At 38.1% G+C, this 16,055-nt stretch overlaps 1 protein-coding gene across 3 annotated transcripts in view; it reads right to left on the reverse strand.

Annotated features, from left to right (window-relative positions):
- LOC134675838 (uncharacterized) overlaps positions 1-16,055 on the reverse strand; it is a 180,227-nt gene that overhangs the window by 40,211 nt on the left and 123,961 nt on the right. For all 3 annotated transcript variants that reach the window (XM_063534131.1, XM_063534130.1, XM_063534132.1), the window contains exons 2-3: positions 3,514-4,695; positions 2,906-3,012 (exon numbers count right to left, since the gene is read on the reverse strand). In XM_063534131.1, coding sequence (XP_063390201.1) covers positions 2,906-3,012; positions 3,514-4,695 — 1,289 coding nt within the window. The remainder of the gene's footprint in view (positions 1-2,905; positions 3,013-3,513; positions 4,696-16,055) is intronic.

Here is a 16,055-nt window from a genome sequence, read left to right on the forward strand (position 1 = left end):
TTATTTTATTCACGTTTAACTTGGAAAATTTGTACATATTTACGATTTTTCGCAGTGAATACTAGCCTGTGCATCCTTATTGCAGAACTAACTTGCTATGTTCCAAATTTGTTCGGTCCTTCGGGAAAAATATTTGACTATTATGGGAACAAATATGTAGCAATTGATAAATAAGGGATTGTTAATTATATTGTTATGAGCTGTACGTCAATTGATTTTAAATTCGCCGATTAAAAGAGGTGTAAGAGTGTCCGCTTAGTAAACTGAACAGTCCTTATGTAGATCAAATTGTATCAAAATATTTAAAAAAAATATTCAGAGAGGAAACTGGGAGCTTTTGTATGGAAAGGCGGTTTTGGGGCGGCCGTCCACTATTCAATGCGTGTTGTTTGACGTAATGCTGATGAAAATAAAGTTGAAAATCACTTACATCGAACGCATAAAACTTATCTTATTTAACCAGTATTGATAGAGCTATCATTTGGTGTGAGTATGGTATGATGAGAGGTCTATTTACACTGGTACAGTTAGATGGATAGTCAGTCAATGTGACGGTGTCATGTATGGAAGTGTTCAAGTGGGAAAACTGGTCTGGTTAAGGAAGGAGTATTTTTACGGTACTTCTAGACTTGTTTGGGTTAGAATAATCTAGAACAAAATATTACGTAACAATGTGATAACTCTGGTCTAAAAATACCATCTCACCCCATTCACAACCTAACTGCCCTCGTAGTCCCTACTCACCCCATTTTACGGTACCTACAGCTTAGGAATTCGGAAACGTCCTTTAAATTGATTAAATACAAATCTCAAAAATAACTTCCTCAAATTTCCCGTGCCATTAAAAAAAAAAGAATTAAAACGTTTCCGTAATAAATAATAAAGTAGGTTAGAGTTATATTTCAAAGACATAGGTCTGCCACGAAAGACAAGCTTAGAACAACTACATTTCAAGCAAATATAAGCTTTATTCCATACAGTTAAGAGTTTCCTCACACGCACAGTTTTCTTGTAACTATTTTAACGCTATAGTCGATAGTTACCTTCGGAAGCTCGCAATGAAAATTTAAAAAATAAATTAAATAGTGATTAATTTTAAAGAAACTAGCAGTGAATAATGTAAAGGAAGAGATAAATTCTGTTAATAATTTTTAGCGAATTAATTCGAAAAATGGGTAAATTAAAATGCTTAAAGTATGTACAAAGAACTTGCTGACAATATCAATCTTGGACTATGAGTTTGTATACAAGCGTCCCATGAAATCTCTTTGAAATATAATTTGGCCCAGGACTGTCTCATTTCAAACATTGACAGAGAGAATCATACTGTCTTTGTCTTACGCTAGTCCTAGCCCCCAAAAGAAAGGGATGAGTATAGTTTTCCTGGTTCTCACTGACTGACAAGTTGTGTTTGTCAGAACATAAATTCTACCTAAATGTACAGAAAATCTAAAAATCTATTTATTAATGAGTGTAATGATGACCGAAATAATCCACAAGACAATTTAGAAAAATATAGTTTTAATTGAAAACATTCTGCTTTTGCAAGTTAAATAGTTGATGAAAACCGTTTGGGAGTTATTTCAAAAATGCGGTTCGAATTTCAAAGGAAACGAAGGATTTTAAATTAAAAGGAACATCATAGAAGAAATGTATCGGAACTCGCTTAGACTATTTTAAGATTGGTTTAACGCTGTCTATTTGGATTCTGTTTGTTTTATGACGAACTAACATCCTGTGGTCCGAGTTTAACTGTTTAATTATGTCGGTACCGTAAAATGGGGTGAGTTGGGTGAAATTTGACTTTCAAACCTCGATAAAATTTTATTTTTACATGTGAAAACTGAATGGTGTATATAATAAGTGGTTCGGACGTTTGTATTTTATTTTGGGTAGTTCCATTTCATAACTTTGACGATAAAGAGAAAAACCCACATCACCTCGTAGTGCCTCGTATTTTGGGGTGAGAGGGTTTTTCATACAAAGGTGATTTTGGAAGATTGTCGGATAGATTTTTTTTTTATTATGCGTATTACTATAGCCCCATTTTAAATTGGAATACATTATTTTGTAGCAGTAGTCTTAAAATCCCTTCTCACCCCCTCTCAAACCTTCTCTCCCCATTCATAACCCATCTCTCCCCGCGAAACCTACTCACCCCGTTTTACGGTATGCCTGTTTGTGTATATAAACTTTTCTAATGTTATACACTGAAATAAATGTCATATTTACATTCCCAAATTTTAAATTTGCTACTGACAAAGTGACTGTGCAAGTTGTGCAACAGTATATAATAATAATAATGAATACGATAAAACGATAGTAGCATTGTGGACCTTATGCCTTTTGTAATAAGGTCCGATGGACAGTTAAAAGTATTGCTGTTAGTGTTTGTATAAACAAGCACATGTTTCAAATCGGAAAGAAACAAGATGCGACATGTAGGATGTAGGCTCTGCCAGGAGTCAAGATGCTATGCACATTCTCTGTTCCTGCGGACCACTGATGTCAAAAAGAAGTACCTTACCTACCTAGGGCGACACGTACCGCAACCCTATGAGGTAGATAGCATTACGGCCCAAAGAATCTGGAATTTCCTGGATTCAACGGGCATTAGTAGGTAGTAATAGTGAACTTTAAAGGGCCGTCACAAGTCAGAATAGACCACAGCTGGTCGACGGGGCCACTCAAATGCCCACAACAACCCAATAGTAATAAAAAAATCATATAGTGTTTGTACAATCAGCAGCAGAAGCTGCTAAGCAGGCCAGGTGTTCAAAATGATCTTGACGCGACTTGATTGTTAAAAGAATAATAACATGTCAAGGTCATTTTTAACACCTCGCCCGCTTAGCAACTTCTGCTGCTGACTGTGTGTACACCAGAACAATTGATAAAAACTTACCTCAACAACTTGTCGCAGGTCCTCAACGTAGACATTCTCCGTCTGCACGATTTCTGCGCACACGCGCTCCAACTGCGACAGCCCTGACACCTCGTTCCAGGATTGGCCTGAAATGTGATGATGGTGGTCCAAAAAGGCAAAAACATTGGAGAATAGAACTTGAAGAAACATTAAAGGGATCTGAATAACCATTCTATAAAAAACAGTTCAAAGACAAAAAAGAAAAAGAAAAGAAGAAGAATTGAAAGAGTTAAGCTCTGACTTCAAGTGACTTGTATGAAGTTTAAAAATAAATGTAAAATCCACATCGTAATAACGTTGAGTTTGAAGCGTTTTGAAAATGTTTTGTTTATAATTGGTTGAGGTTACATTGAGAAAATAATACAGCTAAATCGCATAAAATAATATGATGGGTTGATGGTGGGAAAAGCAATGCCTCGACATTAAAATGCTCTCATAAAAAATGTGAACATATAAAATTACAGCCTTTTGTGAATATGATTAGTAAGAATTTTCGAAATGCACTTATCAGTCAATAAGCAAGTCAGTGAAAACGTAATCATAAACTATTTATGGAATTACTAGGTTAAATAGGTAAAGCGACTTACGTGGTATCGTCTCCGAGTGCCTCTCCTCTGTCGCACCTTTGTTCAAAATTCCCGCACTATTAACAAAATTATTGCTACCGTTCGCCGAAGCCATATCAGCATCACTATGATCATCCAAACTTTCGATAGATGCCAAATACGCAGAGTTCACTCCTCCTTTATTCTGGACACCACTACTTGAGGTTGAGCTAGAAGAAGCAATGGAACTCATAGAGAGCGGTCTAGTCACTTCTATAGGCGGTGGATGCAATGTTTCTTTCGTTGGTATCGTTTTCAAATTACCAGTCGATCCTACTGCCTCGGGATAAGGACCACTTTTGGCTAATTTTGACGGACTCTCACTCTTACTAACAAAGTCTTTTCTATTTAAACTATTGGTTCCATTTGGGAATGTATCTGAAGGCACTTCGGTCTTTGCTGGTTTTTGAGGGGAGTTGTCTTTTGATGACAGTTTAATATCGAATTCTCTATCGTTTGAAGATATAGAGAGCTCAATAGATTGGTCGATGTATGGTAATGATAGAGATTCGAATGCTGTCTTATTTCCTACAGGCACATCGTAAATTGCTGGTCTATTATTCGTTGGGACATCGTATGTTGTTTGTTCATCTATTCTAAAATCAGGCTTTAAAGGTAGTTTCGATGGAGATTCTTCTTCAACTTTTTTACCAGAGTTCTTTATACCACAAGGTTGATCGTAAATTTCTACAGAATCTAAGATATCAACACCTGACTGGGTAAGCTTCGATGTCGCTCCAAACAGAGGTATATTCGATCGTTGTCTAGTAGAAGTTCTAGCGTTATTCCCTTTCCTTTGAAACTTTAACGTAGTAGTCTCTGTTGCACTTGAGATCATTCTTTTGACATTCGGCGATAAATGATCAAATGTAGATGTCTCTGAAACTTTATCTTTAAACGTCCTTTGTACTTTTTCACTGGTATCACTTTCACCATTGCAACGTTTGTATAAAGAACTTTTGTTAACTGATGCTATGGGTAGTTTGACACTGCCTACCATCTTGGAGGGATCTTTAGGCGTTTCTTCGATCATGAGGTCTACTGGTGGGTCATTTCTTGCGTCTTTAGCCTTCTCTAGAGCGCTAGCTTCTGGTCTTAGGCTTTTGGGTTCTAGCAAGGAGTCGTATATGCCTATTAGTGTTGGTGTAAGATCTGTCGTGCTACCTGTAACAATAGAAGAGAAATTAAATTAGTTATGTCAAATTTTGAACTTTTTTATTAAAATCCCTTAGGATCTTATTATGTATTTTAAATTTTAAAACATGACTGGACGAATTCGGGTGAAGAGATACACAAAGTTTGGCTGTAAACATATATAATTATTAATTATTAACATGGAACTAGTTTTCTCAGGACCTATAGAGGTAGCAAGTATAACTAAATGGAAGTAGACTTTTTGATGTGGAATTAAATAATTATGTATATGTCCTGCAGACTTAAAATAATTTTATTCAGGGACTATAATTTTAAAACCGGCTTCGTGCAAGCAGGCTTCGTCAGGTGAACACAAACTCCCAATCAGCTACAAGCTTCATCACACAACAATACAACGGTAAAAATATACCGTTCAATATCGTAATTTGTAGCAATAAGGAATTAGATTACTTAACTAACAATTAAATAATCATCAATCAACTCTAAAACTGCACGTAATAAAGACGAATCATTTCCGATGAATTTTTCAGACAATTCTGAACCTTCTTCTTCTTTCATTAAGGTCGTATTTGCATCTACAGATACCTATGTCCGTTGTAGATTGACATTGAATAGACTAGTAATAGCAATTTAATGGAGAATTTAATCAGCATTCTTAAACGATTTGAAGATTTAAGTGCTGGCTTTAGATTGGGTCTAGAATCTAGAATTAAACTGGAATCAGTATTAATGGCGTAGTGTGGTTAAAACCTGTACAGTCACCTGCAATAATATGTTACTCTCGAAGGCCGCAAAAATATCTGACACGATCTTATTTGTAGAGCCATACGGAGTACATTACGGGATGGTTTAGTTACTTTAGTTATAATTTGCTAACTTAAACTTGAGTGTAGACTTTTTAAAAAGGTGTAAAGGGTGACCAATCAAACTCGGGCAGTGTAGGAAATTTAAAAACATTTATGAATCGTAATACAGTGTATTTAGCTACATATACATTGCAAATTAGGAGTTTAGGAAAAATAATATCTATTATAGATTGTAAGACAAAAACTTAATATCATAAATGGTAAATAATACCAGAGATATATATTACTCCGTATAAGATAAATAAAGTCTAAGAAAAAAACGTGCCTCGGAAATCAAGAAAAAGTCATTCTCGAATAGATGGCGCCATTACCTTTGCCCTATTCTCGGCTAGATGGCGTTGACACCTTTTGATATTTAACAATTTTAACACATATCAGTGAAAGAACATGGGTCAGTATGGAACAATAAAAAGCTGAAGGAATTAATCAGGCAAAACCCAATTTCCGTTAAAAAAAATACTAAAAGAAATAGGTTGGTATCTAAAAACTAAGACAAATAATATTTTTGTCATTAATCTCGCGTCCGTTTTTTTTATCGAAAAAATGCATTATCATGCTAGTTTTACTGTCACCGGTCTTTTCTTTTTTTACACGGCTGCCCAAACAAAAAGAGTGTATTGTTTTTGACATTTATCTTTTAATCTGATCACTATCAAGAAATACATCAAAACATTTCAACAAAACCCTTTTACACGATTATGTCATTAAGGTACGCACTCAAAAAGAACCTTTTAAGGTTATTAAACGGTTTGATAAGGGAGCCGTGACTACGCTGTTTTGGTCACCCTACAATTCGCCCTTGTTTATCGTTATTTGCCATTTGACTTTGAACCTTGCTTCTATGAATACAGAGTCGATTATTATTTGAATTTATATGTTAGATGTTGGCGTAGCAAAAGAATGTAGTGATAAATACTGTTTTGGACAGTCAAAATAAACTGTTTTTCGTCGTAAATGCTAGTAATGCTAATTAAACCCATTTAATTATGGTACGTTTGATAATCTATTTACCACAAAACATAGTCTTATACTTATTGGCGTTATTCATAAAGGCGCTACATGCCTATGCTCATGCGGATTTGCCCTAAGGCACAGTAGGCCCGGGCCTAGGGTGGCAAGATATTTAGGGGCGGCAAATTGTGACAAAAAATTCGCTGATGGTAACAAGAAATAACTCAAAATGTAGTCAATATTATGGGTGCCTTGGAAGGGGTGGCTACAGGGCACGGCAAAGACTGCAAATCCGCCACTGCCTATGCGGCATCTCATGAACCGTGATAGCTAGGCAGTTGAAATTTTCACAGATGATGTATTCTTTGCCGCTTTAACAACATATACTAAAAACATCAACATATACTAAGAAATATTCTGTTACAACATCTGTAAACACGTCTGTATACAACAAACGTGATTTGCCGTTTTTTGCGTAATGGTACGGAACCCTGCGTGCGCGAGTCCGACTCGCACTTGCTGGTTTTTTCTGATAGCATACAAACTACACATTGTCCATGCACAATCCAATCTAAATGTCCCTCGGGCGTTAAAGTCAATTTACATGATAATAAAATGGAGACATGTTATTTAGAGGTTAACCCATCTGTGGCCGCATTCTCGTGCATTTGTTGAAATTATATTGAAAACGTATTGAACCTGAGGGCCTACCGCGAACCACGTTCGACGTGTTGTCTCTCTGTTCCACTTGTAAATTCGTAAGTAAGTGTGACAGGGAGGCAGCATGTCGAACGTGGTTCGCGGTAGGCCCTCTGGTACAGTCACCTGTCAGCAATAATATGTTACTCTTTGAAGGCCGCAAAAATATGTGACACGCTCTTATGGCTCTACAAATAAGATGGTGTCAGATATGTTTGCGGCCTTCGTTGTGTAACATATTATTGCAGGTACAATTGACTGTACAAGACATGTTGTTCATTTAAGTATATTCGTTTTATACAAAGTAACGATAAATTTACGAGTAGGTACATAATATATAGTATGGTTTACAAAATATAAAGACGCTGACAGACTTGAACATTAACTCGAGCAGAACATCGAGTATTCGCAATTTTAGATACGACGAATTGTTATGTAGGCGAAGGCTAGTATGTACAGTACAGATGTAGTGCATAATCATTTGCCATCGCATTTTCTCGGAAACGTTCCTATTTGTCATGCTACTTCAGTCAACTTCAGTACTCTTTGTACCGAGACTGACTGACATAGCATAACACGTTCGTGCGTTTCCGTGAAAATACGATGGCAAAGAATTATGCACTACATATTAAGGTGCTGATAGACTTGAGTCACTTTGTTATGAGCATTTTTCTCGAACAGAAAGATTAGTAGGTACCTACATTCTTTCTGTGCGCGAAAATGCTCATAGCAAGTGACTGAAGTCTATCAGCGCCTTAATATACAATCGATCTCGATCGTTGTCTCAAATAAGCGAACCGTGTTTTGAAACCGGAAAATATTAGATTGGAATAACATACATTGAATTTTCGTTTCTGAATATAAGGTTTTATTTTGTTTAGATGCCGTATTATAGCCATCTGAATTGTTGTCGTAAAGATAAGGGGTATGGTATCGATATGGCATTCTAGTGCGTAGGTAAATCGAATGTAAGGTAACTGTACCAGTGTGAGACACATTTTGTGTATCGCCAAAATAATTTTATTTTTAGCTTGTAAGATTTTACTATTGTATGTATGTTAGTTTGTAAGGTATGTATCTATGGGCCTTAGTTGCCTGATAATAATATAATGATAATAATGATATTTGATATTTGATTTGATTTGATTAACCTGACACGTACCAGTTATAGGCAATAAGGTAAACGTACTGGTGCTCGACGCGGTCCTAGTACATGTCATCTTGAAACTTAAGTTATTGTCAATAGAGGTGACAGCAAGGTATGTCATCTATTGGGTATTAGCGTGTCAAGCACTAGTAGGTACATTTACCTTACGTTCCTAATTCAAAAGTTATAAATTCATTGTTTTAAAATAAATGAATGACATTGAGTTAACAACTGACAATAAACTAATTACTTATTGTTTATTCATGGATTCTAGTTCATAAGAATAAGAAAAGTGACTTCAGATAAGACATAGTATGGTAACATGACATTTTTCAGACAATAAACCAGCTATATAGAGTATATACAGGGTGTTTGGTACATCGTTTGCCAAATTAAAACGGCAGATAGGTTGAGTCATTTGCTATCTTCTCATGCCTAGAAAAACAAAATTGGCCATGGTTTTTTACTGCTACGCAAGTAAAAATTTGTAATTTACGAAAAACTGCCATAGAAGTGAAAAAAAAATGTGCGCCAAATCAAAAATTTCTAGGCCTGAGAAGATAGCAAATGACTCTATCTGCGGTTTTAATTTGGCAAACGATGTACCAAACACCCTGTATAGTAGGTTCAACGCGGAAACAGTGGCTCAGGCGCCTAAATATCGCCTCTCTCGTCTCTCTTGAGCCTCTCGTGTTGAAATTAGGTTGAGTTAGCTACTGTACCCTCCTTGACCCAAGTTAAACAACTGTCAATTTTTTAAATAATATTACTTAAATTAAAAAAAAAAATATTGCCAATATCATTTATAAAGTCAAAAAATTAGTGTTGTAAATTTAATGTTAATCCATATTAACGTATGAAATATGCAAGCAAGAATGCAACGCATGCAACAAAATCAAAACAATGGTTTCCCTCGCGCCTGCGCGGTGACTCACGTTACAACTATTAAACGGCTCCACTCACCTTGCAACAAAACGCATGCGATTTTCGATACAATTCGAATTGAATTAATTTCACAATACAATACAAACATTCTTTACAGTGGGTATACCGGGTGTGGCCTGTAATATGAGCAAAAAATTAAACTGTAGACTGTACTCCTCATACTGACTAACATTTGTTCAGCGACTTTTAAAATTAACTTGTGGTTGGATTTTTAATACACTTTAAAGTTTATTCTAAGACGCAATGTATTGCGAATTTTGTTTTGTGTAAGGCGTGACAAGCAACGTCAATCACAATGATAATGGCGTGGCGATGTCGTCCATTGAAGATAATATTTATTTTGTATGAAAAATAGGGAGTCTAAATAATTCATATTTTTTAATAGTTGTAGAACAAAAGTGTCACCGTTTGAGGAGTACAATCTATGTTTTAATTATTTGCTCATATTACAGGCCACACTCGGTATGGTGCTACTTTCTGTGCATCTAATTCATATCGTTTCTAGATCTATTAATTGACGTATCGTAAAGTTCGAATCGGGCCGTGGGAGATGTGGACTTCGCCCATTGCATTACCGTAGATAAAAATACTGACTCATCTTAAAGCGAGACTCCTCGTGGATCCACAAGAGATGATATTACCGCCACTTTTTTTAAGAGCGTTTATTCGTGTAGGTATACCGGGTGTGGCTTGTAATACGAGCAAAAAATTTAACTGTAGGCAGTACTCCTCATACTGACCAACATTTGTTCAGCAACTTTTAAAAATAACTTGTGGTTTGATTTTTAATACACTTTAAAGTTTATTCTAAGACGCAATGTATTGCGAATTTTGTTATGATTAATTAATTAGATATTATTTTGATGTCAAGTGTAGGTTCGAATTGACCTCAATCTGTTTTAACACGCGAATAACATATGTCGGATAATTCCGGAAATCACCCAAAATTACATCGTAATATTTATGATTCCCTTTTTTTAGAATTATCCGATGGTTTTCGTCACTCACAAATTTCGGAATTACCCGAATATAGGTCCAAACATGTGTAAATAATGTCATTTAAAGTTGAAAACTAAAACTACTTTAAAGTATACTTAGGCTTTGCTACAGGTAGCTAAAAGTACATCCGTTCGGCCCCAATTTTGGGGTTTGCCATAAGCCACGCGTGGCGCTGTCGCCACCTAGCGGCCGTATCTGTGCAGATCGTGATAGACGCGTTTTGTTAGAGAGTGAGTCTTCTGTACTTAGTATTATTATTTATTCTGTGACTTAGGCAGAGGTATATCTGTTGTATCATCTCTATATGGTTCCCGCGTGCCAGTGAACTCTGGCCCCTGTAATGGAGTGCTTCCGTCCAAGACTGGAATTTTGCTTCCTACATACATTACATACATACAATTTGTATGATCATCGATTCCGGATTGTTTGTACTGTCACTGTCAGACGTCGTAGGACATTGTATTATTTTCATTTACTTAGGGGCTGTCCATAAATTACGTCATCAATTTTTGGCGATTTTTGACCCCCCCCCCTCTAAAATCATCCAAAAATCATGCTTCGAATGACCCCATTTCCTCCTACTTCATGCTACCATCATCCGATGTCCAGCCCCCCCCCCCCCCTAATTTGAAATGACGTAATTTATGAATAGCCCCTTAGTAGGAATACTAAAAAAAAAGGTTGCACTCCGGGAGTGCCGGCAGAAGTGAAAACACAATGACATTGCACAGCGCTGCTTAAAAAGTTTTCACTATGTGTTTCGTTGCATTACTTGAAACTCCTAAGCACTCGAGCTGTTAGTACTCGAGTTACCAGTTAGAGGGAAACTCACTAGATGGCATTTAAATTAATAAAGAAAAACTCAATGACACGTGACGTCACGTCTTACGCTCTCGCGAGTTTAACATTTTTTCCCCACCCCAAAAAGTGCACAGCGCCGCTAAAGAAGTTTTCACTTCAAAAATCGGACAAATGCGAGTCGGACTCGCCCACTGAGGGTTCCGTACTTTTTAGTGTTTGTTGCTATAGCGGCAACAGAAATACATCATCTCTGAAAATTTCAACTGTCCAGCTATCACGGTTCATGAGACAGCCTGGACAGACAGACGGACAGTGGAGTCTTAGTAATAGGGTCCCGTTTTTACCCTTCGGATCTTCTCTTCTTAATCGCTCCCCCATTGCTGAGGATCGTGACTCCACTTGCGCTTTGGAGCATTCCACGGGCTGTCCCGTACAAACGCATTTTATTACCTGTGTTGCGACTTTTTTCTCGGCATTTAAAGCAGGCGATTATTTTTCTGTGCATATTTTTGACCATTTGTCATAGAAAAGGAAACTCTTACACCTTTAAATCTTCAGAAACTTCGCGTTTGTACGGGACAACGGTAGACAATTTCATGGAATGCTCCCTTTATGAAATGCCTCCAACTGTTTCGGTCTGAGGCTTCATGCAGGGCGGTGGTAACAGGTACTCGTAGCTCCAGCTGTTCGGAGATCTGGTCCGACCATCTCTTTGGACTTCGTCCTCTAGGTCTTTTACTTTCGATCTTTCCCGTCACCGCTAGTTAGGGTTCCGTAGCCAAATGGCAAAAAACGGAACCCTGATATCTATAATTAGGGTTCCGTACCCAAAGGGTAAAACGGGACCCTATTACTAAGACTTCGCTGTCCGTCCGTCCGTCCGTCCGTCCGTCTGACCGTCTGTCTGTCACCAGGCTGTATCTCACGAACCGTGATAGCTAGACAGTTGAAATTTTCACAGATGATGTATTTCTGTTGCCGCTATAACAACAAATACTAAAAACAGAATAAAATAAAGATTTAAGTGGGGCTCCCATACAGCAAACGTGATTTTTGACCAAAGTTAAGCAACGTCGGGCGTGGTCAGTACTTGGATCACTTGGATGGGTGACCGTTTTCTTTTTGCATTTTTTCCGTTTTTTTTTTGCTTTATGGTACGGAACCCTTCGTGCGCGAGTCCGACTCTAACCCTAAAAAGATAAGCATATGTGACAGTACTGGTTGGCACTTAATTTTGAAGTCATCTTTTAGTCGCAGAAGTGATATAATATAGGGTCTATAGTTTTCTTCGTGTCCGCCCTGTAGTCTTCGGACGGTGTGTGAGCGGGACATTGCTACATACGAGCATAGCGCTGTCTCGCTCACACACCAGAGCGGCGTGCAGTGTTAATCGCGTTAGCCTTGACACCCGTCACTTGCATAGTTAAAATAGTGACAATAATTTCCATCCATTGTACGTCAACCACATTGTGCTAGGAATGACAGTTGTCAAACGCTTTCATAATTCGTCCCGCCATTGTGTGAAAGGTCACCGGATCAAGGGTGTTGAGGTAATGTCATGAAACTCATGACGTTCAGGTGCTTTAATAGGTTATCGCTAAGTAATTTTAACCTTTTGGGCGCCAATGACCGATATATCCGCACTGCAGGTTCAACGCCAAAGACTGGTTAATCGGTGACAGATGACAGAGCAACATATTAGTATGTACTAGTACCTAATCACTTTATTGTACACTTCCTCATTGCTTTCTTATTCAAGTCTGAAGAAACTGTGATAATAACAAGAATAACTGCAGCATACAAGTACAATAGACCCTTAAAATATTTCTCATCTAAAACACAGAATAAATAATAGTACTAGGGACAGAAACAGAAGACTCTCTAACAAAACGCGTCTGTTACGATCAGCACAGATATGGCCGCTAGGTGGCGACAGCGCCACGCGCGGCTTATGGCTTTTGTGTGAAATTTCCCCAAAATTGGTGTGGAACGGATGTACTTTTAGCTACCTGTAGTAAAGCAACGAAATCGCGGAGTGAGCCACGCCTGTCTAAGATAAGAAGACATACTAATGTCAGGGGTGCGAAACTCCTGACTTCGGTCAAACTCGGCTCCGCTCGGCTCAGCATTGCTCCGAGCAATTATTAGGGTTGGCACCACTTGACTTCCTTTCGCGTGCACGACCACAGATAAGATAATCACTTGATTTTTGACAACCCTAAATAGCCGAAAGGGATAGTGCCATATATTAGAAAGGGACAGCATGATTCGACCCTGAACCGCTGTCAAACTTCGTTTTTGTAGGAAGTTTCCTTTCTGTACGGTAGTACTATTAATTATTCTGTGCTAATGTTCACATGCAAAGACAAAGTTGTATGTAAATTTCTACTTTCCTGGATGAAATAAATGCGTTTTGTCTGCGAGTAAAATTATGTTCCTCTACAGTTAAAAATAGAGACAAACTATCGTATTGACGCCGTTAACATCGTGCTAGTTACACGCTAGGGCTGCCACAAAATTGATTTACTTAAACCACAGAATAAATAATAGTACTAAGTACAGAAGACTCACTCTCTAACAAAACGCGTCTGTTACGATCAGCACAGATATGGCCACTAGGTGGCGACAGCGCCACGCGCGGCTTATGGCAGTCCCCAAAATTGGGGCCGAACGGATGTACTTTTAGCTACCTGTAGCAAAGCGACGAAATCGCGGAGTGAGACACGCCTGCTTAAACTTTATTTTCTTACACAAAGACGGAGAAAGCTAGTTTTTTTCGTTTGAACAAATACCAAATAACATGTTAACTAAACTACAATATGGTTGCCAAAAATTTTATTAGCAGTTTTGAGGCCTCTCTTGTAATATCGTAATTCGAAATCGATTGAAATTGATTGGTTACTTTCCCTCGAATTACGATAGAAAGAAACTGACGAACATAGGCCTACAACGCACCTTGAAATGTTCTAAACATTTTTGAGCAAAATATGAAAATTGTTAATAAAATTGCTAAGATTGACGTGTCCCACCGGGTGGTGCATTAAATCGTTTTAATTAGTTTAGTTGCTAAAATAGGTAATTTATGACGCAACTATTTAGAATAGAAAAAAGTAAAATAGAATAGAATAGAATTTATTTAGCACGCAAGTCCATAATAATTAATTCATCGCATCATTGACAACCCTGCGGTGCATTCGAGATCAAAAGCGCTTCGGTTCCGTATTTAGCAGCACTAGAAACGGCTTCCTGCCGCACTGTTGTTATGCGCACAGAGTTTTGTCGCTCTGGCTTCATTTTACACTTGGCTACTGCATTAGGTACCTATTCACTATTTCTAATATAAAAAATATGACGTTTCTTGGGCTGATTTAGACGGCGCAGCGTGCAAACTCGCATGCGAGTTCATTACATTGCGGTTTTTGATCGGTGAGTTGAATTGGACGTAACCAACAATCCGCAATGTAACTAAAATCGCATGCGAGCCCGCGCGCCGTCTAAATCAGCCATAACACTCCCTTCACTTTGTTCTATTCTTCTAACTTTTGTGACACCACTTTGCACACAGTGACGGAAACTTTACCGTGATGATTGTGCGTCAGGGCACAAAAATGGCAGGGTAGCCATGTAAGGTCCAGGTGTGTCAACTGCCAACCCTATGAAATCAAAAGCGTCTCGGTATTTAGCAGCACCACAGAATAAATAATAGTACTAGGTACAGAAGACTCACTCTCTAACAAAACGCGTCTGTTACGATCAGGACAGATATGGCCGCTAGGTGACGACAGCGCCACACGCGGCTTATGGCTAGCCACCAAAATTGGTGTGGAACGGATATACTTGTAGCTACTTGTAGCAAAGCGACGAAATCGCGGAGTGAGCCACGCCTGGCAGCACTAAAAACGGCTTCCTGCCGCACTGTTGTTACGTTCAGAGTTTTGTCGCTCTGAATTAATAAGCCAGCGATACACTGAGCGACAAATGTCTATTAACGACAAGTGTCGCCAGCTTATAGCATTTTGTAACTGTCAGACGCCTTGTCTGTCATTTTCCGTTCAAAACAGTCTGCCGATTTTTGCGCGTAACTAGGTTTTGTATGACACAGATGGAAGATATGATAGTATATCGCGCGAGTAGTTAAGTATCGGTTTCGTCCTTTCATCGAGAAACAATTGACTGGCACTCTTGGCAGTCGTGCTAGACCGCAGGGAATTAGGTACTTTTTACGCCCCCTCATTAGTATTCTCAGAAAGCTAAACCTAGGTTACCTAGGTCTCTTGACAGCGTGTCAAGTGAAAGTTCGCATGCATCGGTAATGCACGTTACCCGGCCATAGACAATCAGTTAACACATAGACAATCGTAATCATATGTCATTTGGGAATGGAGGGAAAAGAAAATGGCGTACCCCCTTATTGGTGTAACTGGCCATGTCTAATGGAGACAGCAACTGTCAATTTGGTTGTCTATGGTGTTATTTAATTTCCTATTTATACAGGGCGTCCTACGGCTATGCCACATGGAGGGAAAGTACCCTGAATATTGTAGATGGAACATTTTACTGAAAGAAGACATTATTTTAATTTAAAAAACGATTTAAACTGCATTCATAGATTTTTAAATAATTACATGGTTGAACCGGGCATCGAACCCGCTACGCGAAAAAAAAATCACCATGTAGCTTTATCATACCGATCGAAAGGCTTCATCATAAGGATTATTTTTTGCTACATAACATAGTGTCAGAAACAAAAGGAAGACCATGAATTTTCCTAGAACCTAGGTAGTCATTTAGAAACTATCGAGCTCTAATGGGGCAATTTTTACCTATTACTTTAGAAACTGCCTCATTGACCGATTTCTAGAGTAGTTAATGCGTTTTTTCTACTTTCTATTGATTTTTCTTTGAGGTGCCCTCATTCTTTTAAAACTGTTCGCACCAATACATCAGTGCGAGCGAGTTGG

The sequence above is a fragment of the Cydia fagiglandana genome, chromosome 23 (genome assembly GCF_963556715.1).
Source record: "Cydia fagiglandana chromosome 23, ilCydFagi1.1, whole genome shotgun sequence".
Lineage (NCBI taxonomy): Eukaryota > Metazoa > Arthropoda > Insecta > Lepidoptera > Tortricidae > Cydia > Cydia fagiglandana.